The sequence below is a fragment of the Diutina rugosa genome, assembly GCF_008704595.1.
Source record: "Diutina rugosa strain CBS 613 chromosome Unknown scaffold12_size278768, whole genome shotgun sequence".
In the NCBI taxonomy this organism is placed as follows: Eukaryota; Fungi; Ascomycota; class Pichiomycetes; order Serinales; family Debaryomycetaceae; genus Diutina; species Diutina rugosa.
In genome coordinates, this window is record NW_022995132.1 from 204,493 (window position 1) to 231,475 (window position 26,983).

The 26,983-nt window shown below is 52.6% G+C and overlaps 11 protein-coding genes across 11 annotated transcripts; 6 read left to right on the top strand and 5 right to left on the bottom strand. All coding sequences in view use genetic code 12, as the record gives it.

The window, feature by feature from the left end:
- Positions 1 to 1,004: 1,004 nt before the first annotated feature.
- Positions 1,005 to 2,195, top strand: DIURU_002702 (uncharacterized protein; the record flags this gene model as incomplete). Its single annotated transcript, XM_034155383.1, has 1 exon — positions 1,005 to 2,195. One exon carries the CDS (start codon positions 1,005 to 1,007, stop codon positions 2,193 to 2,195), a length of 1,191 nt encoding a protein of 396 aa, XP_034012554.1.
- Positions 2,196 to 5,271: 3,076 nt separating this feature from the next.
- Positions 5,272 to 7,209, top strand: DIURU_002703 (uncharacterized protein; the record flags this gene model as incomplete). The annotated part of the gene is made up of 1 exon (XM_034155384.1): positions 5,272 to 7,209. The coding sequence occupies one exon, from the start codon at positions 5,272 to 5,274 to the stop codon at positions 7,207 to 7,209; it is 1,938 nt and encodes a 645-aa protein (XP_034012555.1).
- A 352-nt stretch (positions 7,210 to 7,561) lies between these two features.
- On the bottom strand, positions 7,562 to 8,590 carry DIURU_002704 (uncharacterized protein; the record flags this gene model as incomplete). The annotated part of the gene is made up of 1 exon (XM_034155385.1): positions 7,562 to 8,590. One exon carries the CDS (start codon positions 8,588 to 8,590, stop codon positions 7,562 to 7,564), a length of 1,029 nt encoding a protein of 342 aa, XP_034012556.1.
- A 2,262-nt stretch (positions 8,591 to 10,852) lies between these two features.
- TPO3 (spermine transporter) lies at positions 10,853 to 12,727 on the bottom strand (the record flags this gene model as incomplete). The annotated part of the gene is made up of 1 exon (XM_034155386.1): positions 10,853 to 12,727. The coding sequence occupies one exon, from the start codon at positions 12,725 to 12,727 to the stop codon at positions 10,853 to 10,855; it is 1,875 nt and encodes a 624-aa protein (XP_034012557.1).
- Positions 12,728 to 13,706: 979 nt separating this feature from the next.
- On the top strand, positions 13,707 to 15,071 carry DIURU_002706 (uncharacterized protein; the record flags this gene model as incomplete). The annotated part of the gene is made up of 1 exon (XM_034155387.1): positions 13,707 to 15,071. The coding sequence occupies one exon, from the start codon at positions 13,707 to 13,709 to the stop codon at positions 15,069 to 15,071; it is 1,365 nt and encodes a 454-aa protein (XP_034012558.1).
- A 733-nt stretch (positions 15,072 to 15,804) lies between these two features.
- Positions 15,805 to 17,757, top strand: DIURU_002707 (uncharacterized protein; the record flags this gene model as incomplete). Its single annotated transcript, XM_034155388.1, has 1 exon — positions 15,805 to 17,757. One exon carries the CDS (start codon positions 15,805 to 15,807, stop codon positions 17,755 to 17,757), a length of 1,953 nt encoding a protein of 650 aa, XP_034012559.1.
- A 297-nt stretch (positions 17,758 to 18,054) lies between these two features.
- On the bottom strand, positions 18,055 to 20,827 carry DIURU_002708 (uncharacterized protein; the record flags this gene model as incomplete). Its single annotated transcript, XM_034155389.1, has 2 exons — positions 18,055 to 18,782; positions 19,255 to 20,827. The coding sequence occupies 2 exons, from the start codon at positions 20,825 to 20,827 to the stop codon at positions 18,055 to 18,057; spliced, it is 2,301 nt and encodes a 766-aa protein (XP_034012560.1).
- Positions 20,828 to 21,134: 307 nt separating this feature from the next.
- Positions 21,135 to 22,145, bottom strand: DIURU_002709 (uncharacterized protein; the record flags this gene model as incomplete). Its single annotated transcript, XM_034155390.1, has 1 exon — positions 21,135 to 22,145. The coding sequence occupies one exon, from the start codon at positions 22,143 to 22,145 to the stop codon at positions 21,135 to 21,137; it is 1,011 nt and encodes a 336-aa protein (XP_034012561.1).
- A 516-nt stretch (positions 22,146 to 22,661) lies between these two features.
- On the top strand, positions 22,662 to 23,606 carry DIURU_002710 (uncharacterized protein; the record flags this gene model as incomplete). Its single annotated transcript, XM_034155392.1, has 1 exon — positions 22,662 to 23,606. The coding sequence occupies one exon, from the start codon at positions 22,662 to 22,664 to the stop codon at positions 23,604 to 23,606; it is 945 nt and encodes a 314-aa protein (XP_034012562.1).
- A 72-nt stretch (positions 23,607 to 23,678) lies between these two features.
- On the bottom strand, positions 23,679 to 24,863 carry HOC1 (alpha-1,6-mannosyltransferase; the record flags this gene model as incomplete). The annotated part of the gene is made up of 1 exon (XM_034155393.1): positions 23,679 to 24,863. The coding sequence occupies one exon, from the start codon at positions 24,861 to 24,863 to the stop codon at positions 23,679 to 23,681; it is 1,185 nt and encodes a 394-aa protein (XP_034012563.1).
- Positions 24,864 to 25,535: 672 nt separating this feature from the next.
- Positions 25,536 to 26,072, top strand: DIURU_002712 (Ran GTPase-binding protein; the record flags this gene model as incomplete). Its single annotated transcript, XM_034155394.1, has 1 exon — positions 25,536 to 26,072. The coding sequence occupies one exon, from the start codon at positions 25,536 to 25,538 to the stop codon at positions 26,070 to 26,072; it is 537 nt and encodes a 178-aa protein (XP_034012564.1).
- Positions 26,073 to 26,983: the final 911 nt, after the last annotated feature.

The following is a 26,983-nucleotide window of genomic DNA, read 5'->3' on the forward strand; positions in this document are numbered from 1 at the left end:
GGGCCCTTTGGCCGGTGGTGGTGTTTGTGCGGCAAGTGCTCATAATTCGGATGGCAAAGGAATGGCCCCACCCAGCACACCACGCTGGTTGCTTTGGTCAGCGTCGTGTTTATTGAAAACAAGCTATACACAGTAGACTACCTCCCCAGCGAGTTATGAGCGGGGTTTGGGGGCGTCGTCGCCGTGTATCAGCTCGGACACCTTCCCCTTTAAGTCGTTCCAGCTGGTGGGCGGGGCGTCGTACTCGGTGTTGACATCGTCACGGAGCCGCCCTTCTTCGCGAAGCTTTTCGCTAGAGGCACAGTTAGTAGCAGAGACACAAAACACGGAGGGCAACACCCCGGTGAAACGACGACACTTACATGATGATGGGCTTCCAGAACTTCATCCCCAGGTACCACGCGAGCACCAGCACCGCGACTATCGTCAACGCCTTCGTCCCGGCCTGACTCATGAGCGCTCGGAGTAACTTGGTTTTTCGCTCTGAGCAAACATCGGTGCACCAAAAAAAAACAAAATCGCCTCACACCTCCTTTTTCTTTTGGGATTGTGTCCATGCAGGGCGTATTTTTCAGAGATGCACAAATAATTATCTGCGAGGCTAAGTGTTTGCGTGGGGTAGCATCCACTTATGACGCCGACACCAGGCACCGGGGCCCCGCCGTCGCTGACGCCACCAAGGACTCGGGGACTCCGGATGCCACTAGTGGCAATATGGTAGCAATGCTGAGCAACTTTTCACTGTCCTTCTTCAGGTATTAGGCGATACTTTTGCAATTTACCAGCCTTCCGGTTTCCTCAAAGTTAATTATAGCAACCAAACAATTATGAACCCCTGCTATTTAGGGTACCAGCTGAAGTACGATTCGGGCTCAGAACGTCATAGTGAATATGCCCGGCCCCTTTGGGGTGAGATATTGTGTGCCGCCTTGACCGCCAGAAAGCTATAAATTCTCCCGCTGCCCCGACCCAGCTTTTCTTTCCCCACCTGTCCTCGTTTTACTATGCAAAGAAAGGTTCTCTTGTCGATCGCTTTGGCCGCTTTCACCGCCGCCGCCTCCTCGGACGCCGTTTCGTCGGACTCGGCCGCCCCCGCTGAAACTTCTGCCCCCGCTGAAGCTTCGCCTTCGGCTGAGGCCTCCCCTTCGGCTGAAGCCTCTCCTTCGGCTGAGGCCTCCCCTTCGGCTGAAGCCTCTCCTTCGGCTGAAGCCTCTCCTTCTGCTGAGGCCTCTCCTTCGGCTTCTGCCGAAGCCTCGCCCTCGGCTGAAGCTTCTCCCTCGGCTGAAGCTTCTCCTTCGGCCTCTGCTGAAGCCTCCCCTTCGGCTGAAGCTTCGCCCTCGGCCGAAGCCTCTCCCCTGGCCTCCGCTGAAGCCTCGCCTTCTGCTGAATCTTCTCCTTCCGCCGAAGCTTCGCCCTCGGCTGAAGAATCGGGCTCTGTTGCTCCCGAATCGGCCTCGGAATCGTCGTCGGAATCGGCCTCGGCTGAAGTTTCGCCCTCGGCTAGTGTATCGGCCTCTGCCTCCTCCGAAGAATCGGCTTCGTCTGAAGGCTCCACCTCGACCGGCGACTTGATCACGTACATCTCCTCGGACTCGGCCTCGGCTGAAAGCACCTCGTACACCAACGATCTCTCCTACCTCAACTCGTCGGAACAATCCTTCTTTGAAGGCCACAAGAACGCGACTCAAACCATCATCAAGGACAAGACCGTCACCGACATTGTGTTCTACTGCCCCGAAACCACCACCGTCACCATCACCAAGTGTGACAAGGTGTGCCACCCCACCGAAACCGTGTGTGAACCCGGTACCATCACCGTCTACGGTCCTTGTGTTGTCCCCACCGACTACCAGGAACAACACGTTGGCGAAGAAACCGTCACCGTCGGTCCCCCCGGCCCCAAGCCCACTGAAGGTGCCCAAGAACAAGGTCCCCAAAAGACTGAAGAAGGCCAACAACACGGTCCTCAACAAACCGAAGCCGGCCAACAACAAGGTCCCCAAAAGACCGAAGCTGGTGAACAAAAGCCTACCGAAGCTCCTCAACAAGGCCAAGGTGAACAACAACCCAAACCCAACCAATCGTTGGAAGGTGAATCGAGAGCTCCTCCTCAAGTTACTGAAGGTAACGGGGCCGTCAAGGGCTCGATCTACGGTGGTGCCGCCATTGCCGCCATCGTCGGTATGTTGTTGTAAATCTAGATATTTACCATATACGGGCTTGATGTCCCAAGCTAATAATGATTGTTCGATTCTTTGAATTTACCAGTGTAGCACTAGTGGGAAAATATTTTTCCTGGCATTTTTGTGGCTCTAACCTTCAAGGTTTACTGTAAGCAGCGTTACATACCCCATTGGGGTATCGAGGGGAAGGGCAGCAAGCTGCGGTAAAAATCCCCCCTACCGCCAAGACTGAGGCTACTAGACACCACATGTCTCCCCACCGCCAACATTGTGCCACGGGCCCCGTGGGATATCTATTTTTAACCATTTGGCAAACGAGAAACACCCTAATAAAAAAAAGAAAACGAGTCGAAGTGGAATTCTTATCTCGTTCATCTTCCGCTAGATTCATTAGCCGCTGGTGTCGGCGATCAGATAAATCTACTGCACGGAAGCTCCGGGGCTCCTGCTCCCACTCCTAGTATTGCCGATAAGCGTCACCGTGAGAAAGCTGGGGCATAAGCTTCGCCACCAGCCACCGAGTGCGCCGACGCCAACCACCGCACAGAGCTTGACGATGCTAGCGTGAATAATGCACAAAAAGCAATTGCCGGCGTTACAATAGCTCGCGGTGGGTGGATAGTGTCATCCACAGTGAAATCCGCTGGACCGTGCCGTATTGGTACACGAAAATAGCTCGATTACAGGTCACATGATTGCATTGTAATTGTGAAATGCCGACATATTATTGCGTCACTTTCAAATGGACTCAAAATGTTGCAACCAGTAGCACCCGGCAACCACCACCAATTATAGTTTTGCCTAGCGATCTACGACAATCACAATATAAAATTCTCAGAGCGTGTTTTCTTGTCAACATCGTTACTGACAGCTCAGGCCTGTTTACACGTTGAAGTGTCCTTCAACAGTATGGTAATGAACGACAGCTTACAATGTTAAAGTTTATGCAAGCAACATCAGCAGTGGTTGCATTTGTCCGTGTGCTTGCGTACGTGTTTCCGCCTTCAATTCTCCGAGAGAATAATCGCTCCTAGGCGCTCAACTCCATTGGGAAGGTTAGTACACACTGACTAATACGAGGACGCCCAAAGGCAAATGGTAAACACCCGGAACGTTCAGTTGCAATGGCAACCACCCCCTCAGCACACGACCTCCATTCAAAACATGGAAGCCTTCAAGGAAAATGTAACCTCATGTTTTATTTGAATCAGTCTTAGACTACTTGTCAGCGAATGAAGTTGACGGCCATCCAAGCCTTTCAAAGGAATGGAAACAGCACTCTAACATCAGTCTGAGTCATCTATGGCGACTCAATTTGCTCAATATACACTGACTACGGGGCATTGTTTTGAAAACGGCTCGCCACCAGCATCCGCACCATGATATCATTCAACGCTCAATTTCATGAAGAATGAAATCCAGCTCCATTGATATGAATTACACAACACACATTAATTTATCGCATCCACCGTATGAACAATACTCTACATCTGATTGTCCTTTGTGTGCTCTCATATGGCGAAACAAAGCCATGCAATTGAGTGTTAAATCTTCGGAATACAAATAAAGAGGGTCACTGTAGAGTGCCTTCATTCCACGTGCTCTGTTCTTCGATAAATTTCACTGCACATTCCAGGTAAACTTCGTGTGTGCATTCGCTATAATTTCGAATTTTCAGCATAACTCCCACACCACACCTGATAATCTACCAGTTGTGGTACCAAAACCGATCGAAGTGCCTAACATCAATGGTTTATTTTGACATGTGTTCTTTGATCGCTGTCGTAAGACTTTCTGCTTGAGTTGATGTCCCTGTTGGGCCCGTACGGGTTCAAACCCCGTAGAGCCGTTTTGTCAAAACTCGTTACGTTCATAAACTCTAAGATCGCCTCGAATCCATTCAACTTCAACAGTTCTTCATTACGTCGTTGGTATCGAGGCATTCAAATCTTCGTAATTCTTCATTGACACGACCTCGCTAGCACTACCCGTTGATCCTACCTACCTCATGTGGAGTTACAGATCATGACGTAATACATTACTACTTCGTCGTCAATGGAAGCTTCCATAACCTTCGATGCGAACTCACTCACGTGACATCGTTTGCTATGAATCGGGCCCATCTGTAAGTAATTAAGCCGAAATTTTTCAGATTTTTCACTTGTGGCTACCCCACTAAAACTTCGAAAATTCTTCTTTATCAATGTCAGGGTTACACAATTCTAGTCAGTACTGACGACACCGTTAGTCTTTAGCTGGTGTCTTCCCCACCATTTCCCGCACTAGCCGGAGCACTCCGCCCCTTGGACAACTGCGCAACTCTAGACCGATGACGTCATCGACATTCCATCGGTCTCCATCCCCTATCTCTCGCCACGATCACACTCCGCCAGCGAAAGCCGGGGTCCACCGATCCTCGACTAAATCCCTCAGGAGACGATTAATCTTGCCATTGACTCTCAGATCATCCCACAAGTACATATCTGTAGGCATTTGGTGGCCTTCCACGCATATATTGACGTCGAGAGTCCGCGTCGCAGACGACTCGTACCGACACTTCCGACGATTCCGACACTCGCGTCATCGGGGAGAGGGGTCCGGACCTTCGCCACCACCGCCACCCCACCCCAAATGGGCAAGATTGATCTACTTAAGCCATCTCCACGAATCGGCACCAGTGAAAAATCGCGTCACTTGCTGCCTAGCAACCGGCGGTGGCTGGGCGTGGGCCCATACTGTGTGTACGGGGGTAAAATTGCGTCGTATTGCGGTGGCGAAGATTTTAAGCTAGGACCCCGTCTCCACCACCAATTGTTGCTTTAAAAACACAGCAAAACGGGTCAATTGACCGCCTATACCACCTAGACACTACTTGCCACAAATAAGGCTGTCGTCTACCGCCGGGGGCCCGTGGCCTCCGCGCCTTACCTGGCTTGCGATCCCGACACTTCCGCACAGCTTCTGCCGGCTTCCATCGGATTCCCCCCGCCCAAATACGGCAACTTCGGGAGGTGTCGGCTTGTGTCGAGAGCAACTATATAAACACCCTTGCCCCTGAATATATCTCCCCACCCACTAATTCTTCACTATGAGCAAAGCCGTCGGTATCGATTTGGGGACCACCTACTCGTGTGTCGCCCGTTTTGCCAACGACAGATGTGACATCATTGCCAACGACCAAGGTAACAGAACCACCCCGTCGTTCGTCGCCTTCACCGACACCGAAAGATTGATCGGTGATGCCGCCAAGAACCAGGCCGCCATGAACCCGGCCAACACCGTGTTCGACGCCAAGCGGTTGATTGGGCGTAAGTTTGACGACCCCGAAGTGCAAAACGACGCTAAGCACTTCCCCTTCAAGGTCATCAACAAGGCCGGCAAGCCCGCCATTCAGGTTGAGTACAAGGGCGAAACCAAGGTGTTCTCCCCTGAAGAAATCTCGTCGATGGTGTTGGGCAAGATGAAGGAGACCGCTGAAGCCTTCATTGGCGGTAAGGTGTCTGACGCCGTCGTCACTGTCCCCGCTTACTTTAACGACTCGCAAAGACAAGCCACCAAGGACGCTGGTTTGATTGCTGGTCTTAACGTGTTGAGAATCATTAACGAACCCACTGCTGCTGCCATTGCCTACGGTTTGGACAAGAAGGGCAACACCAAGGGTGAACAGAACGTGTTGATCTTTGACCTTGGTGGTGGTACTTTCGATGTTTCGTTGTTGGCTATCGAAGACGGGATCTTCGAAGTCAAGGCCACCGCCGGTGACACCCACTTGGGTGGTGAAGATTTCGACAACCGTTTGGTCAACCACTTCATCCAAGAGTTCAAGCGCAAGAACGGCAAGGACATCTCCACCAACCAGAGAGCGTTGAGAAGATTGAGAACCGCCTGTGAACGGGCCAAGAGAACCTTGTCGCTGTCGGCCCAGACCTCGATCGAAATCGACTCGTTGTACGAAGGTATCGACTTCTACACTTCGATCACCAGAGCCAGATTCGAAGAATTGTGTGGTGACTTGTTCAGAGCCACCATGGAACCCGTGGAAAAGGTGTTGAAGGACTCGAAGATCGACAAGTCGCAAGTCAACGAAATTGTCCTTGTCGGTGGTTCCACCAGAATCCCCAAGATCCAAAAGTTGGTCACTGACTTCTTCAACGGTAAGGAACCCAACAAGTCGATCAACCCCGACGAAGCCGTCGCCTACGGTGCCGCTGTGCAAGCCGCCATCTTGACCGGTGACACCTCGTCGCTGACCCAAGACTTGTTGTTGTTGGACGTCGCCCCCTTGTCGCTTGGTATCGAAACCGCTGGTGGTATCATGACCACTTTGATCCCCAGAAACTCAACCATCCCCACCAAGAAGACCGAAACCTTCTCCACTTACGCTGACAACCAACCCGGTGTGTTGATCCAAGTGTTCGAAGGTGAAAGAGCTAAGACCAAGGACAACAACTTGCTTGGTAAGTTCGAATTGTCGGGTATCCCCCCCGCCCCCAGAGGTGTGCCTCAAGTTGAAGTCACCTTCGACATGGACGCTAACGGGATCTTGAACGTCTCCGCCTTGGAAAAGGGTACCGGTAAGACTCAAAAGATTACCATTACCAACGACAAGGGTAGACTCTCGCCAGAGGAAATCGAACGGATGGTGGCTGAAGCCGAAAAGTACAAGGAAGAAGACGAAGCCGAAGCCGCTAGAGTCGGTGCCAAGAACGGTCTTGAATCCTACGCTTACTCGTTGAAGAACACCATCAACGACGGCGAATTGAAGGACAAGATTGACGCTGGCGACAAGCAGACCCTCGAAAAGGCCATTGACGAAACCATCTCGTGGTTGGACGGTGCCCAAGCCGCCACCAAGGAAGAATACGCCGACCGCCAAAAGGAATTGGAACTGGTGGCCAACCCCATCATGACCAAGGTCTACGGTGGCGCCGGTGCCGGTGGTGTGCCTGGTGGCATGCCCGGCGGTGCTCCCGGTGGTGCCGCTGGTGGTGCCTCCGAAGGCCCCTCGGTGGAAGAAGTCGATTAAGCGATCTATGATGATGTGATAGGAAATGATTATGACTTTAATATAAGTGTAGCCACAAATCAGTGTGTGTGTAGAATTAATTCGAGAGTAGCAATCACGTGTCCCCATGCTCGGAGTTTGTCACTTCGCAACTCCGGTAGCGGAAATTGATAACTTATAGGGGACAGCGCACAAAAACTTAACATGCACACAAAAGCGAAACCCCAACTATCAAAACGTTCTCAACACCTCAAGGCAGTCATTATTGCAAACAAATCAGTTGCATAAGCATACTGACACAAGTGATCGTTGGAATATTATGGTATCAATTTCTAAACACGATATACAACTATCAAAGCTGCTGAAAGATTAATTAGGCCGAAGCCTTGATGCTCAACAAGTGGTTGATTTCATTTTCCAAACCCTTGACCAAGTCGTCCACACCTTCAATCAAACCGGGTTGGTCGTCGCGCTTGGAGCTGATAGACAATAAGTGGTTAATCTCATTTTCCAAGCCTTGGACCAAGGTGTCGACACCTTGAATCAAGTCAGGTTGATCGTCACGCTTGGTTGCGACACCCAACAACAGGTTGATAGCGTTTTCCAAACCAGCAAGGATATCTTGGACACCAGGAATTAAACCAGGTTGGGTGTCACGCTTCGAGCTGATAGACAACAAGTGGTTCACTTCATTCTCTAAGCCTTTCACCAAGTCGTCAACGCCTTGGATTAAGTCAGGTTGGTCGTCGCGCTTCGAGCTGATGGATAATAAGTGGTTGATTTCGTTTTCCAAGCCTTTAACTAGGTCATCAACACCTTGAATCAAATCAGGTTGATCATCACGTTTCGAACTGATAGACAACAAGTGGTTCACCTCGTTTTCCAAACCCTTGACCAAGTCATCAACGCCTTGAATCAAGTCAGGCAGGTCGTCACGCTTAGAAGTTTTGATGGACAACAAATGGTTGATCTCGTTTTCCAAACCGACAAGCAAAGCGTCGACACCTTGGATTAAGCCAGGCTGGTCGTCACGCTTCGAGGTTTTGATGGACAACAAATGGTTGATCTCGTTTTCCAAACCAAGAAGCAAAGCATCGACGCCAGGAATCAATCCAGGCTGGTCATCGCGCTTGGAGCTGATGGACAACAAGTGGTTGATCTCGTTTTCCAAGCCCTTGACCAAGTCGTCGACACCTTGGATTAAGTCGGGTTGGTCATCACGCTTCGAGTTCTTGATAGACAACAAATGGTTAATTTCGTTTTCCAAACCTTGAACCAAGTCATCAACACCTTGAATCAAACCAGGTTGTTGGTCTCTGGCGACAACATCAGCGTTGGCAATAGGAAGGCAAGAGACTTGCGAGATCCCGAAGGCAATGGTCAAAAGGGTAGTGAACTTCATGTTTTAATGATGAAATATACTGAATTATCCTGGCCTATTTATACTCATAATTGTGGCAATTCTCAATCCCGAAGGAGGTCCCAATTTCAGGATGAGTCGATATCGTGGCCGACTATTACGTTGTTTGACAATAGCCATCGTATTCTATTGTCCTTCGAGTACCTCTCGTTAGAATTAAGCGGTTTTGCGTTGCGATCGCTTAAATATGCGCAATACGCAGCGAGGGCTAAACGGTTTAAAGCCTCAACTAAGTTCAAAATATTTTTTTTTTCTTGTTTCTGATTTTTCGATCAGGGGAAAGGTTTCGTCTATGGCTTGTGAACATAGCATGCTTTGGTTAATCCCACTTGTATACCAGTGTAAGTGTGGGGACAGTCGTAAAAGATTTCCCTTTAGTAATAGATAAGATGTCTGATACGGAGCTGGATATTATTTTGACGCAGTGAACAATCGGGTGCGTTTTGACGATGAGAATACTAATGACGCTGGAATGAAGGCTTAGTGGTATAGTCGATGAACAAGCAACCGTTACCACCGTGCAGTTGCTAAGCCGGAGATATTCACCGTTGACGTAAAACGTAGGGAAGGAAACGGCAGTGGTTTACAACCAATCTACTACACTTGCAAAGGTTGGCCTGAGGCTAATATCCAACATCACACGACGCGTACATCGACACTCCAAGGATAAATTGTAAATACGACCCAATCACGATATTGTGATGAGACACAAATGCGTCAGTGGTAACTTACAGCCGCAGACTCGGGATAATCGGTACACGCTCGGCCCAGTGACAATTGAATTTCACATCTATCGAGCGCGATAAGGATTACTCAAGAAGTGTCGTCACCAGTGCTACGTCAGTCTTACTGATGTGATAAAAGATAAGAGATACCCGCCGTTCAACGGGAAACAAGTGAACGAACTTGGGCCGACACCGGCCGGCTTCTATTTTTTATCGACAAATGACGGAATTAACGATAGTTCGCGGTGCAGGCCCCGATGCTAAAAAATTGGCAGCCCGCGGTTCGCGCCATTTTCACGTGAGCTTGGCTGACAACGCCAGTGGCGGGCTATGGACCAACTGCCACCATGGTTGGACGAGGCTAAATAGGGGGATTAGTCATGGCTAAACTCGTACGAGTTTCGCTGGACACATTACTAACATGCAGACATCGAACGACACTGGGGAATGTAGCCAAGACACCACTAGAAAGAACAAATATAGAAACTATATGATTTCTCTACTTCGCGGCCACACGGGGCCCAGCCGATATTGTGGTGAGTAGATTGATGGCTTCCATTACGCCGTCGCGCATATAGCTAGATGCAAAGGAACTATCCGCGGGTTATGGCATCGCACTGCGCCGGGCAGCACCCAGCCTTTCCCCGAGGACTACTGAGAAGCGTATTCGGCCTGTGATAGAAAACTAGACAACGAGTAGGTCGACGAGTTGCGCTTATGTCTCGCTTGTATGTAATGTTTGCGTTCACGTGTCTGGAGGTTGAAAGTAGTTGTTGAAAGCTAAAACCCTTTAGAGTTCGTAAAGCCACAAATGAGATCCCATTTGCAACTCCACAATACAACAATTCCAACGGTCTAGCCTTTATTGCACGTGGGATGCAATTGTGGCTCTGAGTATTGACTTGTCAATACGGGAAGGTGGTTACGTTATCTCGTATGTACTTGAGGGTTCCTGGATATGTACGGTACATAGGGGTCTAGTTAGTAATTTGTGCGACGCGCTAACGTGCTTCGATAGCATTTGAGCGAGATCAATGGTCATCTGAGTGAGTGAATCAAATTAAGGAAAAAAAACCCTTGTCGTTTCATAGGACCAAGAATGACACTTAAAATACCCAAACACATCGCTCGAACACAGCGGTGTCTGGATGGTGGTACTTATGCCACCACCACACATCTTCGGATTAATTTGACACAAAAAGGGAACAATACAACAATCGCCTCCGCCTGGCCGGCGGGTGCGTGGACGTCGACGGCCAATCGCGAGCAAACACTACTATCGGATGTTCCGGCTTGCTCGTGGCTTGCTAGGTCGCCGAATGCCTCGGTTTACTGGCCATTTGTCAACAAGAGTACAACTGTTGTGGTGATGCCAAGACCTCGACTATCGGTACAAAATGCTTCTCGGTTAAATGAGACACCCAACAGCCCCGTTAGCACAATAAACCCGTTTGCTCCGGGGGTACTACCAAATTCCAATCGAATGTATTATTATCTATTAAGTGGGTGATCCCGGTATTTAAATGCCAACGGTGTAGTCTTCCTTACACCACTTGGCTCTCAACTGCTTGCCAAACTTATAGAAGCTGAAGGGGATGGCGATCATGGCCAAGGAGATGAACGCCAACAACCACGACGCCCACTGCAAACCCAACCGGTGGTACATTTGCGTGGTGAATAAGGGGAAGGCGGCACCACCGCCGGATCTCAAGAACACCTTGGTCGCCAACGCCAGGGCGGCGTACTTGGCGTAAGTGTCGATGATGTAATTGTTCAACGAGTAGTAAATCAACACCATCCCGTAGCCGAAGGCGATCCCCGACGACGCCGGTCCGACCCAAATGATGTGCTTGTACAGAGTCGCCCCCAAGATGAACAACGAGATACAGGGGAAAGGCGACCCCAACATGGCGCCGACCAACCGGTCTTCGGGTTCGGGCTTGCGGCGTTTGACGAGAGCGGCGTACTTCTTCTCCAAGATCGGGGTGGTGGTCAAGGCTAACCCGGCCCCGATAAGAATGGGGATGTACATGAGCCCGACCTTGTCATCTTTGAAACCGTACAATTCGCCGAAAATGACGGGGTAAGCAAAGAAGAAGGCGTAAAGCAACGAGTAAATCAAAGCGACAAAACCACAAACAAGGACAAGAATGGGTTCGGTGACGACGAATTTCAACGGGCGCACCAAGCAGTCATTGATAAGTTCCTTCACCGACAAGGGAGTGGCTTCTTGTTCGGTCATGATCTTGGGGTTACCGGTTTCCTTACGGAGACGCTTGGCCCGCTTCTTAAGGATGACGGGGGCGTAGGTCTCGGGGATCAACGCCACGATGATCCACATCACCCCGGCGAAGGCCATGTTCACCCACACCATCAAGTCGTAGCGGCCGGAGTCGACGGAGATGAACCCGTTGACGACACCGCCAAACACGGGACCCGAGTAGGGAGCGAATGAGAAGAAGGCGATGGCCAACGACCGCGTCTCGTTGTGGATATCGACAAGCGAGGCACCGACGTTGGTAAGCGCCAGGGCCGAAAACACGCCACAGAGGAAACGACACACGAGCACGGTCCCGATGTTGGGCGCTAAGGCGACGGGGATGTTGAAGATGACGTAGAGACCAAACGAAATGATGTACACGGGGCGTCTGCCGATCTGTTCAGATAAAGGAGCCCAGATCAAAGGGCCAACCGCGAAACCAAGCACCATCAACGAACAGGCGAGCGTCGACACTTCTTCAGAAACGTGGAATTTTTCATTGATCAAAAACAAACCCAGGGCAATCAGCGACGACCCGTAAGCAGCACAAATGACGAGAATGGAGAGGATAATCGTGTATATCCAGCGTAAGGTGGAGTTCCAGTTGTGAGGGTTTTCAGGGTCACCAGGAGTGAAAGTGACGAACTGGATCTCAGGATCAAGCTCTTCAAGCTTGTTGATCTTAGCGCTCATTTCCTCGCTTTCTTCCTTTTCCAATTGGGCGATCTTCGCCGGGTCGAAATCCAGGTCGGCTTCCTGAGCGAGGATCTGCGACCGGCGCCGGGTCACCCTCAGTTTGACCCGCCCCATCGACTGGAGGGTTTGGACTGGCACCAAGCCAGTTTCGGTTTCGAGGGTGTATTCTTCCGGGAAAATGGGGTCGGTCACCGGGGGGGCATTAATGTCCGGCACCGGGATATCTCGCAGCACCCCGAGCTCAGCAAGCGACTTCACCGTCTCGGTACGGGTGACCTTGAGTTTGGCAGAAGTGCCGTCAAAGTCCTCTGCCAGCGAGAGCGACACCAGCGACCGGGCATCGGTGTTGAGGTCGGAGGCATTGAGTTCTTGCGGATGGTATTCAGCGGCGTCCAACGTCGAAGACGAGTTGTGGGTTGACAGTCTTGTCAAGGCCATGTGGGGAGAATTAATGTGACTGATAACAATATGTTTGAGAGCATGCCAAACACGTATATATACTATCTGTTCCCGGATGGCTATAGCCTGCGTCAACCGTGCATAAAATGGCGCGGCTCGATCTGCAGGAATATTGCGGATATGGCAACACGGATGGCGAGGCTGAGGTGTTTGACGTGGGGGGGACCCAGCCCAGCCCAGCCGCGAGCATATCCGCCTCGGACTTGGGCGGGTAAGCATAAGACATCTAGTGACGCTCAGCCCTCGTGGTGGGTTGTTACAGGGGTGGGGTAATTATTTTCACCCGTTATCAGGTAGCAACTGTTGTACATATCATTAGTCCCTTCTTGGCCCTGTAAATGGATCGGCGTGGGGGACCGCAAGCTTCGGTGCGGCTTCGTCGTTCGCAGTCGACATCCGGGAAATACCCGAAGCACGGTGCAAATCTCGCACACATAAATCACGCGCGGCTAGTGCTTTCGGATATGATTCAAATGGCCTCCTTATTGCTGGATCGGGCGAGGAGACGTCTTGGCAAAGAACCCTACGGAACAGGGGAGAGAGGGGGGGTGATCTCCCGTAGCAAATGTGGATTTCCTGTAAGCAAGTGAGCGGTATGACGTAGCGGCGATGAGCTCACGGGTCACGTGGGACGCCGTTACAGCCCCAGCCGTCTGTTTTGGTGGCGACGGAACAGGGCGACACGCCTGAGTGACTCCGTCCCGGCGTTTAGAGGGGCTTTTCCGGAAATGTGCCGCTGAGTCGACGTACGTGTCTGTGCCTGCGACATCCCTAATGCGTCCCAGTACAAATCTGTCATTCGCTGTTGTTTTTTTTTTTTTTTCATATTTCTTTTTTTAGATGAGATCGCATGCTTCGAGTCCGCGGCGTGCCATTTCCTAATTTTTCCCCAGCCGAGATCGGTCTCATAGTGCGTCTTATCCATACATATCAGTGCAGCAATAAAATTGTACCCCGAATGCTCTTTGATCTGGTGACGCTGCTGGTGCTGGCGGTCTCCCAGCCATTATCCACGGTGGTGTTCACGCTGTTTGCTGGCATTGCCATCATTGTGTTCCTCACGCTGACCCAGCCGTTCTACCTCAAATTGGTGGCGGGGATCGACCCCGATACTGTGGGGCGAACCGTGGGCAGTTTGGGGACGTTTGACGAGGTTGTGGCGATGGCGGTGGCTCCCTATGTCGGTAGTCTTGTCGACGGAGGCCGCCAACCACGGCTTATTCAGGTGGCGGGGTTTGCGCTTGTGGCCATGGCGCTTTTAGCGTACTCTCGCTGGTCGCACCCGTGGGTGGTGCTCTACCTCGTTCGGGGATTATTTGCTGCCGGTATCACGCTGGTACTTACGATGCTGACGGTGTTTCTCAACCATATTGCTCTGATTTCCGGTACCGGTCATCTGGGTAAGTTTGCTGCCGTTGTCGGCATGTCGCTGGGATTAGGGGCGATTTTCGCCGTACTGGCATTTACCACGCTACCAACGCGTCTCAGCCACTGGTTCGACTACGCTGAGCTGAAAGCGGTGGCGGTGGCGTACCTGGTAGTTGCCGTTTGGGCGTTGGCCTCGTTGGTGATCACCGCGGCCATTGGGCCTAAACTGAACCCGCAACCAGGCCACCCGGAACTCCTGTACTGGCAACGAGTCAAGCGAGGCTACACTGCCTCTAAAGGTGATCGTCGAGCGCAATTGGCGTTGCTCGGCGGGTTTGTGCTGCGGCTGGCCCTGGTGGCCAACCTGGTGTTTATCCCGTTGTTTGTCTATAAGTGGTACCTGGACCACGGCGAGTGCCGTGTAGACCAGCCGTTGGACCGGTTCAATTGTGCTCAGGGGTTTAAATTCCTGGCGATTTTGACCGGAGTCAGTCAGATGGTGGCTTTGATCAGTTCTCCGTTTTGGGGTTATATCACTGATAAATTGCCTCCAGCGACGGTGATGGGAGTATGCGGTGGTATTGGCATCGCCGGCTCGCTCGGGTTTGTCACCCTCGTGTCGCTGCCGAAGCTGGTGGCGGCGTTTGTCATGGTATCGCTCTTGGGGTGCGCCCAGCTTGGGGTGATCATATCGCTGATGAGTATGTTGGCGAAGATCGGCAATCAGACTTCGGACTTTGTCCAAGAAACGCAGGAGGCCCAGGTGATTGGGACGTTGCTGGGGTTCTATACGTTTTGCGGCAATATGGGGATCCTCGTGATTTCGTTTGTTGGCGGGTGGCTCAGTGATGGGTTGGCGCTGGCACCATTTGTGGTGATTGGCGTGTTCTACTTGGCCATGGCAGTTCAGGCGGTTATGGTGGCTAAGAGGCAACCCCCGCCCCTGATTGCATAGACCACGACAACTTACGATTTAGTATATAGACAATGACTCTCATATTTGTGTTCTAGGACAATGAAGACGGTCAATCCATCACTGTATATAGGCCCATCTTCCTAGTATGTTCATCAGTATTTTATCAATGGTCACAAGATGAGCTCTAATCTCGGTTTATGAACGCCCCCATACCTCAGTGGCTGTCCATTTGTTTGATCTATACACGTCTATTTCATTTTCCTTTCATATTAGTAGGCTATTTTCCCTGGCCAAGGTTTCCCCTGAAGCTGCACATCGCTAAGCCTCGTTCGAACAAAGTCACACGATGTCTAGCGAGTTACACAGAACACCATACAATATTCTCGGTTTTCGTTGATTATAAGCGTCTGTCTAAGTATCACGTGACTCTAATCAAATCATAAATGTCACTAACCCATAACTCATAGTACTAGTAGTAGAGTTTCGTGGGGCTACTACGCCTTTAGTCTCGACCGTTTTTTTCCTACACATAAACTCCTGGGGGGGACGACCATTACCCGGCGACAGTGCCCCTCAACCACTTGCTATAACCACTTAATTTTAGTCCCACTAAAATAATTATAAAACTTACAATATACTTATCAATTATCATTTGTTGTATTTATCGCTGGTGTTGCTATTTTCGGTGGTTGTCGCGCTGGTACCTGTCGGTTCACGTCAAAGGCGCCCTCCAGATTTTTCGCGCTAGGAAGTTTTTTAAAGCAACAGCGGGATGATCGAGTGGGCGACCACGGCGCTCGCGGTTACGTGGTTGGCGTACCGGCTTGTCCGGCTTCTCTGGGGTCCCCTCGACCCCCACCAGCTCGGGCTCCACCTCCCGCCCGTCCCCGTGGTCGTGATCGACGTCATCGGCCCCACGGGCGTCGTCCTCCACTGGGAGGTGGCGCCGGGCGACTTCTACTACGTGGTGATGCTCGACGGCCAGGAGGTCGCTAAAGTCGCGGGCAAGACCCAGTGCCGCTTGAACAACCTCCCCGCCCACCAGGTGGTGTGCATCGAGGTGGTGGCGGTGAACCTGATCTCCCAGTTCCGGCTGAAGCTGGTCCCCGTGTACGTGGAGCCCCTGGTCGACGAGGCGCACATCGACCGCGCCATCGCGCTGGCGGCGCTGTCGCAGGCGCTCCCGCTCGCGGCGCTGCTGGAGATGGCGCTGGTGCCGCCGTCGCAGACGGAACACATCAAGCTGATCACCGAGGCCGGCGCCCTCCAGCGCCAGTTGGACCAGTCCCAGGGAGAGCTCACTAAGCTCGCCGCCGAACTTGAAGCAGTGCACAAACAGCTGGCGGCGGAGATGGCCGACCTCGAGCAGACGCTCCAAAAGTACAAGGCGCAAGTGGAAGAAGAGAACGACATCAAGATGAAAAAAGACATGGACATCAAGCTGTTGGAGAAGCGCAAGAACGAGTTGCTGTTTGCCAAGTCCAAGCTCAAATTCCAGCTCACCCAGATCCATAATACGATGAGACTTCACGAGAAGAAAGTGAGCGACGTCAAGGACCGCGCCGAGAAGATGCGCAAGCTGACGGCGCAGCTCTTGGGCCACGAGGCCAACGAGCAGCGCAAGCTCAACGACCAGCGCCAGCTGCTCCAGCAGGACATCGACAAGACGAAACAGGCGATCGAGGCCGCCGACGCCCACATTAAACAATTGAACGCCGACAAGCGGGCGGCGACGCAGCAGGCGGCCCACCTCCGCAAGCTGGTCGAGCAGAACGACTGGGGCGCCGTCACCGCCGCCGACGACGACCTCGCGCTGCACTGGGCGCAGCTAGCGCACGAGGAGGACAAGTGGCGCCGCATCTACCGCCAGGAAGTCAAGAAGTACGTCGCCATCCACCAGCTGTTGGAGATGGCACGCCACGCCCGCAACCCGGCCTACACCCCGCAGCGGGTGTCGGAGTACTCCGCCAGCGTCGAGTTTGGCGACGCGCTCCCCAAGAAACGTTACACTCGGCCTCAGCTGCCCGACGTCACTAGCGACCGTCTGGCGCCGCCAGCGCAGCCGTCAGTGGCAGCGCCGCAGCCGTCATTCCACAACCACTACGAGTGGGTCTATGCCCCTGAGAACGTACTGCCGGCGCCGCCGCTGGCGCCGCTGGCGCCCGAGATCACTTTCGGCGCCGACATGGCGCCGATGGCCACCCACGGACGCCTGGTATCGGCTACACAAACAATGATGCCCCTCGCGCCGGCGATGTCGATGGGCCTGACGATGGCGCCAGTAGCGCCGGTGGCGACGGCGGCAACCCCAATGTTCTCGCCCCCGCTCGCCCAACCGGTGCCCGAGGCGGCGGACCCGATCCATTTGGACCCCGACCTTCTCAGTCTCCAGTACCAGCCGGCGATTGCCACCAATGGCAGCGCCCCGCTCTACCTGCAACTCGACTACCACTCGTTGCTCTACGGGTACGCGCTGCCGCACCTCGCCAACCCGGCGCTCTCGCCGCCGGCGCTGGTGTCGCTGACGCCGGTGCCGCCGTTGTGGAACGACCTGGCGCTCAACTTGCTGCTGCTGGTGGGCTCAAACCTGAACATCTGGGCGCTGGACGACGCCAGGGGCAACAACCACGGGCGCACGTTGTCGCTGTCGTTGTGGAAACACGACATCCGTCTGGAGTTCTCGCCGTTCGGGCCCGAGGAGCTGGAGGAGAAAAACGTGGCATAGCATATAGCATAAAAACATTATCAACCCAAAAACAATACTGTAGAATGTCTATTCGTGGAATTTAGTCACTTTTATTAAGCTCGGCTTATCGTACCTTGCAAAGAGAATCCCTCCCGATATGAGTCTGATATCACTATGTTGGAGACCTGCTTAGGACGAACATATATAACTACCTACCGAGCTGAGTCTCCATCATTACATAGGACACGGATTCTCATCGATTACCAAAGTGAAAACTTCAAATATTTGGCTTGTATTAATTTTGTCTCATTAATTGTACAAATTAGTACATACTCGTTAGACACCCTGAGGGTGGTTAATGCGGTTGAAAATGCTATCAAGCGCCATATCGTAGCGCGCCATGAAATTGTGCTGTTCACTGGCAATACTGGAGAAGATGGTGCCGAACCATACCGCGGTGCCCCGGCGAATCTCGTCCCGGTACCGCTGGGCGTAGTCGTGGACGTCAAACGGTAACGCCGGTAACAGTTTCGCCCGGTCAGCCGTGTGCTTGGCGGCATTCTGGACTTGTTTCACGAGTTTGGCAAGCGCTTCCGACACGAGCCTCCGGCACGTCAAGCGGTGAAACCGCCGGAACACGGCCACTTTGGTCGCATCGTCAGTTTGGCCACGCTGGGGCAATAGGTCCAAGAGAAGAGAGCAATTGTGCACGTATTCGCGGGTTTTCATCTCAAGGATCTCACTAAAGATCAACAACAATTTCTTAATGTAAACCTCTGCAAAAGTACTCATTGTGGCACAATTACGCAGAATTTCTTGCACGACTCTGCCACCTAAAGCATGGCAGGCGTCTTCAAACTCGGTCACGGCGGCGGGGGGATCGACGAAGGCATCGTTATACTCTTGACTGATGTTTTCAAGCTTGATGGCGGTGGTGGCACGATCGATGAAGCTGTGGAACATATCGTCGTTTAACTCAATGTAGTTAAGGATATCTGTGGTAAGCCCTTCAAAACCATTGGTGAGAAAATATGGCTTGACAAGGTAGTCAGTGGGAGTAGTCCCTTGAAGGAAGACAAAAGCCCCAGGAGCCGATGACATGCTAGTCATACCAATACCATCGCCAGCATTATATATCCTCGCTTCCGTGACGGATACCGGCGCTGCTTACCAGGACTGCCGTGACCCATGCCGTCACCGAAAGGTTAATCGTAATCTTAAACTTTAACCTCACTTGTTTCGAATTGGTCAAGCAGACATGCTTTCAGCTTGAGCCTGTATTTACTCCGTTTCAGCGGTAATTTTGTATCATTTGAACTTCAGTGAATCAACACTCAAAAGGACACAATTTTATGTTAACCGTCCTCAATCCCCTTTTAAGGTATGGCAGGATTAGAGGTATGCAGACAGTGCAGCGACCAGGCTCTGACGTTCAAGGAAAGTCGTGCTGTGGATGCCCAATTGATGTATCGGCCGTGCCACCAACCATTATATGCGCTCACATCATCCCCCACAGTTTCATTAACTGGAGCGTACTAACAGGCTTCCGCTTCTTCTTGGGTCTCACTGTCAGCCAGTCAGAATAGTATGGCGACTCTTTGCGTAGATGCGTTGGACGGTGACCATCGTGGCACGCATTGCACTTCAGCTGTTGTGCCGGCTCCTTAGTCAGCGCCAACTTCTCACCTTGAGTCTGTACCGGCTTCTGGGTTTGCACTGGCTTCTCGATTGTTGTCAGCTTGTCAATTTGCACTGGCAACTCAGATTTCACTGGCGATTCAGATTGCACTGGCTTCTTAGTTTGCTTCGGCTTTTTAGTTCGCGGAGTTTGTGCTTGCTTCTCAGTAGGCGCTGGTTTTTTAGTAAGCGCCGGCTTTTCAGTTTGTGCCGGCTTCTGAGTTGGCGCCGACTTCTTTATAAATGAAGTATGACGCTGAATCTTACTCGGCAGTTCGGGCACACGCCCAATGATCGCGGCGTCTTTACTGGGGAACATCTGACACATCACGGTCTCCTTAGGGTGGTCGTAACACTGCGGAGACAGAGACACTGTGTGACAGGTATAGCAGTACTTCTTCTCTTCAATGGGGATAGCGGGGATCTTAGTCTGAATGACAGTCGGAGCTTCGGTTAGGTGACAGGTTCTGAGGAGGTTGCGGATCTTCTTTCGGCGCTCGTCGGAGCAGGTGGCCCGGGGGTGAAACGTCAGTAAATGGTAGCTGATCCGATGATGAAGTATCGCCATCGGGGCATGGCCCTCGCAACACACGAGCACACCCGTCTCTCGGTGGCGTTTGATCGATACGTCGGGGTCGACGTCTTCTTCCTCAGAGTCTTCTGCCAACAATGACGGATCATTGGCAGTAGGGGTGGTAGTGGGTGTTTGCGGCGTAATGCTAAAGAGTGGTGGAGAGTTAGCCGGTTCATCATCGGTTGTAGTCGTAGACATCTCCGTTGGTTTGGGTAGAGCAATCACCACCGAATCATTTTTGGTAGTCTCATCATCGTCATCACTTGTCTGTTCCAGTAGACTCTCCTCGGCAGTATCATCGTTAATCGTAGTAGCGTTAGGTGTAGGAAGTGAAACTGACGCTGGTCCCTTCAGTGAGGTTTGGTCATGATTAATATTACTAGTAACCTCACGAGCTGCATCAGATTCCGGTGATAATTTGGCCGCCGCCGACGCCGTTGACAGGACTAACGCGGTGGTATAGTTAGCTTTAGACGTGGACCGTTCCTCGGAGTGAGCTTCAACATCCTCCAGAGCTGGATCGCTGGCGGGTGGCGTCGGTAAGCGTGAATCAACTGTAACAGATTCGCCACCTTTCTGAGTCCATTGAGGCACGGGCCCGCCGAAGAACTGGTCGAGGAGTTTCTCAAACCCACTATCAAAGTAGTCTTCCCCATGATTTTCTTGTTCCGGCTCAGGAGAGGGCAATTGACTCTCGGCTAGTGTTTCCACTTCGATGCGGCAATAGCGTTTTGGCTGGAACGATTCCGCCTTCACTAACGGGAATAGAGAAGATTCAGGGATCGACAGGAACCGCTGGCCCTCAAACCACAGCGCAACGGACGAATGGGGTCGCTTTCTCGATGTCTTGTGGGCCATGTTGTGGGGAAGGACGTACTATGAGAACGCGTTATATAGTGAGACGCGTCCGCTGCAGCTGACTCATCACCAGGTAATACACAGCCAGCAATATTAAGATAATTTACATAACAAAAGTGAAGTCGCTCTTCGATTAAATTGGCACTTCCTTTCCGAATAGATGTTTTGTTGTTCAATTGTAATCGATAAAATTGGATATTGTTGAGGCTGAGAATCGAAACTCAAAGTCATACGAAAATACAGAGTCATTCGAAAGTGCCTCGCAATACAACCGAACTATATCTGAGTGTCTTTAATTTGTATACACCTATAACTCATCAGCTAAGGCCTTGCGCATGGCCATCGGATTACCAAACACGTTGTGGCGAGCATCAAGCAAGCGCTTGTGCATCTCGGGGCTCGCCCCCTTCGTCTTCTCCACCTCGTCCGCCAACCAGGTGAGGAACTCGTCGTTGGCATTGAGGTCCTCGTTGTTCTTGTGCAAGTCAATGAGGGCGTCCAAGTAGTTGTCGAACTTGTCCTTGGGCACTAACGGCACCCGCTTCTGCAAGTATACCAGCACCTGTTCGTCGGGGGCCTGGCCCTGGTCCCGCTTCGCCAGGTCGTCCTCGAGAATGTTAAATAACCGCAGCCGGGCTTCGGGGCCTAAGTAAGGGTAGTACTCCATCAACTGGCTGGGAGTAGTGAGGGGCAGCACCACGCCCAAAATGCGTTTCTGGAGGGTGTCGTCACTCGAAGGAAGCTGGCGAAGCAATTCAGACACGGTGGCGTCGTTATGAGGCAGATCAAGCGCCTGCTGGACGGCGTCGGGGTTGTTGCGCAACAGCGAGGCCATGATGCGGTAGATGGAGTCCTGGAGGTCGGGGTGTTCCTTGGCAAGTACGAGGAGTCTAGGGAAGATCTCGGGGTTGTGGGTAAGCTTGGCGCCGTGCTCCAAGTCGTGGGAGAGGTCAGCAACGATGTCGAGTGCGGGTTCGAGGCGGGTGCCCCCGCCCAAGATCTCGTCGACCGCCGCCTGCCACGAGTCAATGTTTTCGTGGAGCTGGGGCTTGTAGATTGCCACCTGTTCCTGGTGGTCCGGGTTGACGTAGACGGCGTTGACGTCGCCGGAATCGTCGTCGGCCATGAGCTTGGCCTCGCGCTTCAACGTGTCGACGTTGAGGCGGACGTGGAGCCCCGGGGGGATGTCCTGGCCGGGGCGGATCTCCTGCCAGTCGTTGGTGGGGACGAACACCTTCGGGTAGCAGTCGTGGTCAGAGGCACAGATGGTTTCGGCGGCCAACGCCGCCGCTAACGTGAAGAGGACACTGGTACGCATGTGCGCGGTGGTGGCTGTTGCCGACGGTGATAAGTAGTTACTGTAGGGGTCGAAGAATACTGACCAATGGTGGATGAATCTGTAGAAGTAAGCTGAAGGTGATGGGTGTGAGTACTAATTTGATGATTTCCCAAGCCCTGGTTGTGGGATCAAAGTGGTGATTGATTCTAATCAATGGAGCCTAGGTAGAGAGGCATTGATTACTGATCTAATTCCATCAACCAAAAGCTTGTGTTTGAAGTGGTAAAATTACTCTTTCGTCTACTTGGTTCAATTCTCTAATCCCTAGTCTTGCTTGAATTTAAACTGAGTCTGGTCTCTCACTATTCACCCTCCTTAATTCGCATGATCACTTCCGAATAATGAATGATCCGTAAACATCAAAGATTTAGTTACCCAAAAATTAAACAATTCCCGAAGGTGTATTTGCTGGTATCATCTATTTATCCAAGTTAGTCAACTAAAGTTCCTACATTTCGCCCTAAAAGTTAGTGACGCCTACCTTTTGCGGGGCGCATGGATCTCATCCACGAGTACTCCTCGGGCGATTCCGACAGCGACCATTCCGCCGCCGCCGCCGCCGACGACGCCGTCGCCGACCTCCATCTTTTCCTGCAGAACTACGAGGAGATGATCAACCACCGCAAACAGGTGTTCTGCTTGCTCCAGTGGACGCCGAGCCACGCCACCGTCGCCAAACTTAAACGCGCCAGCCACCGACTATTCACGCAGCTCCCCCAGCTCCAGCACCTCCAATGGCGCCCCACCCACGAGCTGGACCAGATCTGGGGCTACCACATCTCATTGACCCAGAATATCCTGTTCCCGCCCTACCGTTTACCCCAATTCCAGGCCCGTCTCCGCCACGCGCTCATGGACGAAGTCGCCATCGACCCTGGCCTTATAGGGATTCTCCCGGAACGAGCAGCTCTGGCAGCTAAGCTCGCAGCGATGCTAGGCGTCGACAACCTCGCCAAGCCCTCGGTTAACGTCCCCGTGCTCCCCCAAGCGCTGTACTTCTATCGGCCTACCACGCAAACGTCGTTCATTGCCCTTGAACTAAGCCAGCAACCAGTGTTCTGCCAGTTGCAAAAGACGATTGAGGCGACCGCTAAACAGTTTGAGGGCAATGTCGGGGTGACTACGGACGATTTCTGTTTCCATGTTACCATCCAGTACGGGCGCGGCCCCACGCTGGCGAAGTGGCGCCGCGACGTCACCGCCGCCATTCGTGATGTCGACATCAGCGATATCATAGACGATGTTGTCGTTGACTTCGACAAGCTCGTGGTGTCGACGATCGGTACTAGAGCCGCCGACGTCATCCCCCTAGTGGCGGAGACGAAGCCCGTGAACCCGCAGCCGCCGCTGGACACGATCGCCACGCGGGCGAAGCTGCTTAACCTCCCCCACCACCGCCGGGTAAAGAAGGGGCGCGTCGGCAAGCGACAGAGCAAGTAACCCTCTTATCCACAGAGGGTTGACTACGTAACTCCCTAACCTTATTTATTCTATTAACACATCCGTACACGTCTACGCGTTCTTCCAGATCTCGGCCGAGTAGTGCTTGACAAACGCGAGCGGGTCCTCGATCTTGCCGTCCTTGGGGATGGCGTGGTCCAGGGCAAACAGCTTGATGGGCATCACCAACACGTCGGAGACGAGCTTGGGCTTCTTGAGGCCGCGGAAGTCCTTCCAGCTCACCAGCTGGAACACCAGCGACTGGACCCAGTCGTTGAAGTAGTGGAACACGACGTCGGTCCATACCCCCGCCCCCGTCCACTTCAGGATCTCCAACTGCTTGTCGTTGGCGTGGCCGGGTAACCGCAACCGCTCGTCGCTCAGCAAGCTGTTCAGCTTGCGGATGGTTTGCTCGATGATGCGGGCGATGATCTCGCGGAGCACCGGGTGGCCGGGCTTCGCCTGGAGAACAAACTGGCCAAACTGCAACCGGCGGTGCGAGTCCTCCTTCCAGTTGGCGGCGTTGTTCTCCAGCTCCACCAGCAAGATCATCCCCAACTCGTCGGGCAGGACGTTCTCGGGGATCCAGTTGGGGATCGGCTGGAGCGGGTAGGTGTCGATGTCGGCGTACACCCCGCCCTTAGCGAAGAGAATGAGGTAGCGGAAGAAGTCCATCTTGAGAATGACCTCAGGCAATTTTTCATAGGTTTGCACCACTTCAGGCACCTGGCGGTACAAGTACTTGATCATGGTGTGGGCGGTGTCGTCGTTAAAGAGCTCGTGGACGAAACCGGGGTTTTTCCACGCCCACTGGGCCTCGCCGTCCTTGTACTGCTGGTCGAAGCGGTCGTCGTTCAACCCGTGCTTCCACAGCTGCCACACGTAGGCGGGGAACTTCACCAGCGGGTCGTAGGGGAAGAGGTACGTCAACCGTTCCCGCAACGTGCCCTTTTCCGGCGGCAGCTTAAGCAAGCGCACCTCGTCCAACAAAAGCTGGTTCTGGCGCTCGAGCCGCGTCAACCGCTTGTCCTGCTCGGTCATGATCTTGTTGAAAAGCTTATCGATCTTCGCCAACACCTCATCGTGGTTTTTCGTCAGCTCGCGGTTCACCATCTTTGAGATCAAGTTGTCGTCGTGCTGGAAGAGTTCTTGGAGCTGCTTGCTCAGCGCCTTTGAAGTGGTCAACCGTAGCACCACGCCGAGCACCACGAGCACGAGGAGGCCGACGAGGATCGGCCGCTTCCGTTGGTTCTTCATCGCCCGCCGTGTTCGTCCCTCGCGCGAAAATTTCCGCACCCAAAGGGAGGGTGGTGGTGATGTAGTGATTTGAAACTGTCAGGTAAAATGGAGTATTCTGATTGAGGTAAATCATGTTTAAGTGTTAGTTTCAGGTGTGGTATTTGGTTGTATCACTATCTGGTTTAATTTCGTTTGATTAAGGACCTAATTTAGAACTTAATGGTATCCCGATCTTGCGGTGATCTAAGCGCACAAAGTGTAAACAGGGCGACAGCGTGGCGGCTAAGAATAGTGAGGCTACCACGTATTCATCAACGTTTACTCTATCCAATGCGAATATCGTCTCACCCCAGTCCAAGCCATTTGTCATACGAGTGTCGTTTGTGTCGGCGTCGCGACATGTTTTTGTGGTGACACGTCTGTCTCTCTGATAAGCCCATTTTATTCGTATCGACGCGAATGTCGGTGGCCAAATAATACGAGCCTCCCCGCCCCACAATCCGACACCAACACCAATCTCGACTATTTCAGTTTTCCAGCATCAATGGATTGTGAAACTAGATTCTCTAACAGACTTGACAAGTATCCTCAATGGCGTCCACGGCTGAAAATACGAGCCTCTTTCGAGACCTTTATTAGGTGCGCGGAGAGAAGCACTCCGCACTACTACTGAACAATTACCCTGCAACAATGGCTCCTCTTTATGGCGGCGCCATCACCGTCGCCCTCCCCGACGACGCCGTCGACGCGCTGAAGGTGCGCGAGGTCCCCGACACCCAGGAGGTGTTTGTGTTCTCGCACCCGGAGCTGGTGCTCTGGGACCGCAGCTTGATCTTTGACCTTTTGGAGCTTGTCGATGGCGACGACTACGACACGATAATGGGCCACCACATCGCCGACATCACCGACGAGAACCCCACCAACCGCTACTTGGAAGACGTCGTTACTGATATCGACGTCAATGGCCAAAAGGTGGCGTGTAAGCTCTCGCTCATCGAGTTCTCCAACCGCCGCCGCGACGCCACCGAGGCCGGGGCGCCGCCGTATATCGTCACCCTCATCGGGTTGATCCGGCTCACCAACGTGGCCACCGACTTCCTCGTGACGTTGAACGTCCCCGTGGCCAACTCCCAAGCTGGCGATAGCGTCGTGATCGACCCCGTGTACGCTCTCTTTAAACAGGTCGTGGGCTCGCTCAAAGTCGAGCGATGGGACCTTTTTGGATAAATTACTCAGTTTAATCCAGATTTGTTCATCGATCATTATTCGTAAATACGTATTAAGCCGTCCTGTGACGGGTGGAGATTAAATAGGGTATTGATTGCCCGCGGGCAATTATCGTCGTAGTTTTTTTCGTGGCAGTCTTTTTCCGAGGAGCAACCATATTTTTGTTATGACTAGTGCGCTAGCCGGGTGTGCGACTGCTTATAGTTGCGAGTACGAGACACCCACCAGCAGCACCAGCAGCACCACCGGTTTCTTGAACAGCTCCATCACCACCCGCACGGTGGCAAGCCCAGCAAGCTGCTCCATCACCCACACGGGGACGCGGCGGAAGTAGTACACCATCAACGCCAAAATGCACACGACGATGAAGTCCATCACCTTCTGCTCGGCGGGCGTGCACAGCTCGTGCGGGAGGTGGTAGTAGTAAAGTTCGTAGGCTCTGCGGATCTTCTTGGGCACCACCAGCATTGGAATCACTAGAGGGTAAGCAAAGTGGTGGGGGGCGGGTGTTTATAAGCAACGAGTTGCACCTCGGTGCTTTTGCTATCGACCCTGCAGCCCGGCATTTAGGGGCACCACCCATGGCATGCTGCGAGGGTTTTCCGTAAATTCTTGTCAGCCCGCATGCACTAAACACATCAATCTCCGCTGCTTATTCCGACACTGCCGTTAGCCTCCGTCGATAACGAACCCGACAAGATAGTAGGCTTACAAGAATAGAGGAAGAAGAGGGAATAGTATATACTGAAGATGGTTATTTAGGTTGGGAGAGCAAGCTTGTTTTGGGGCAGGTGGGCGCCTGGGACGTCCCGTCGGCATTGTGACTTTGTACGCAATTGAAGGTTGAATTTCGGTTTCCAGCATTCCGGCATCGTGACCGGTAGCGTGCGTCTTTTTTTTTTTTTTTTTTT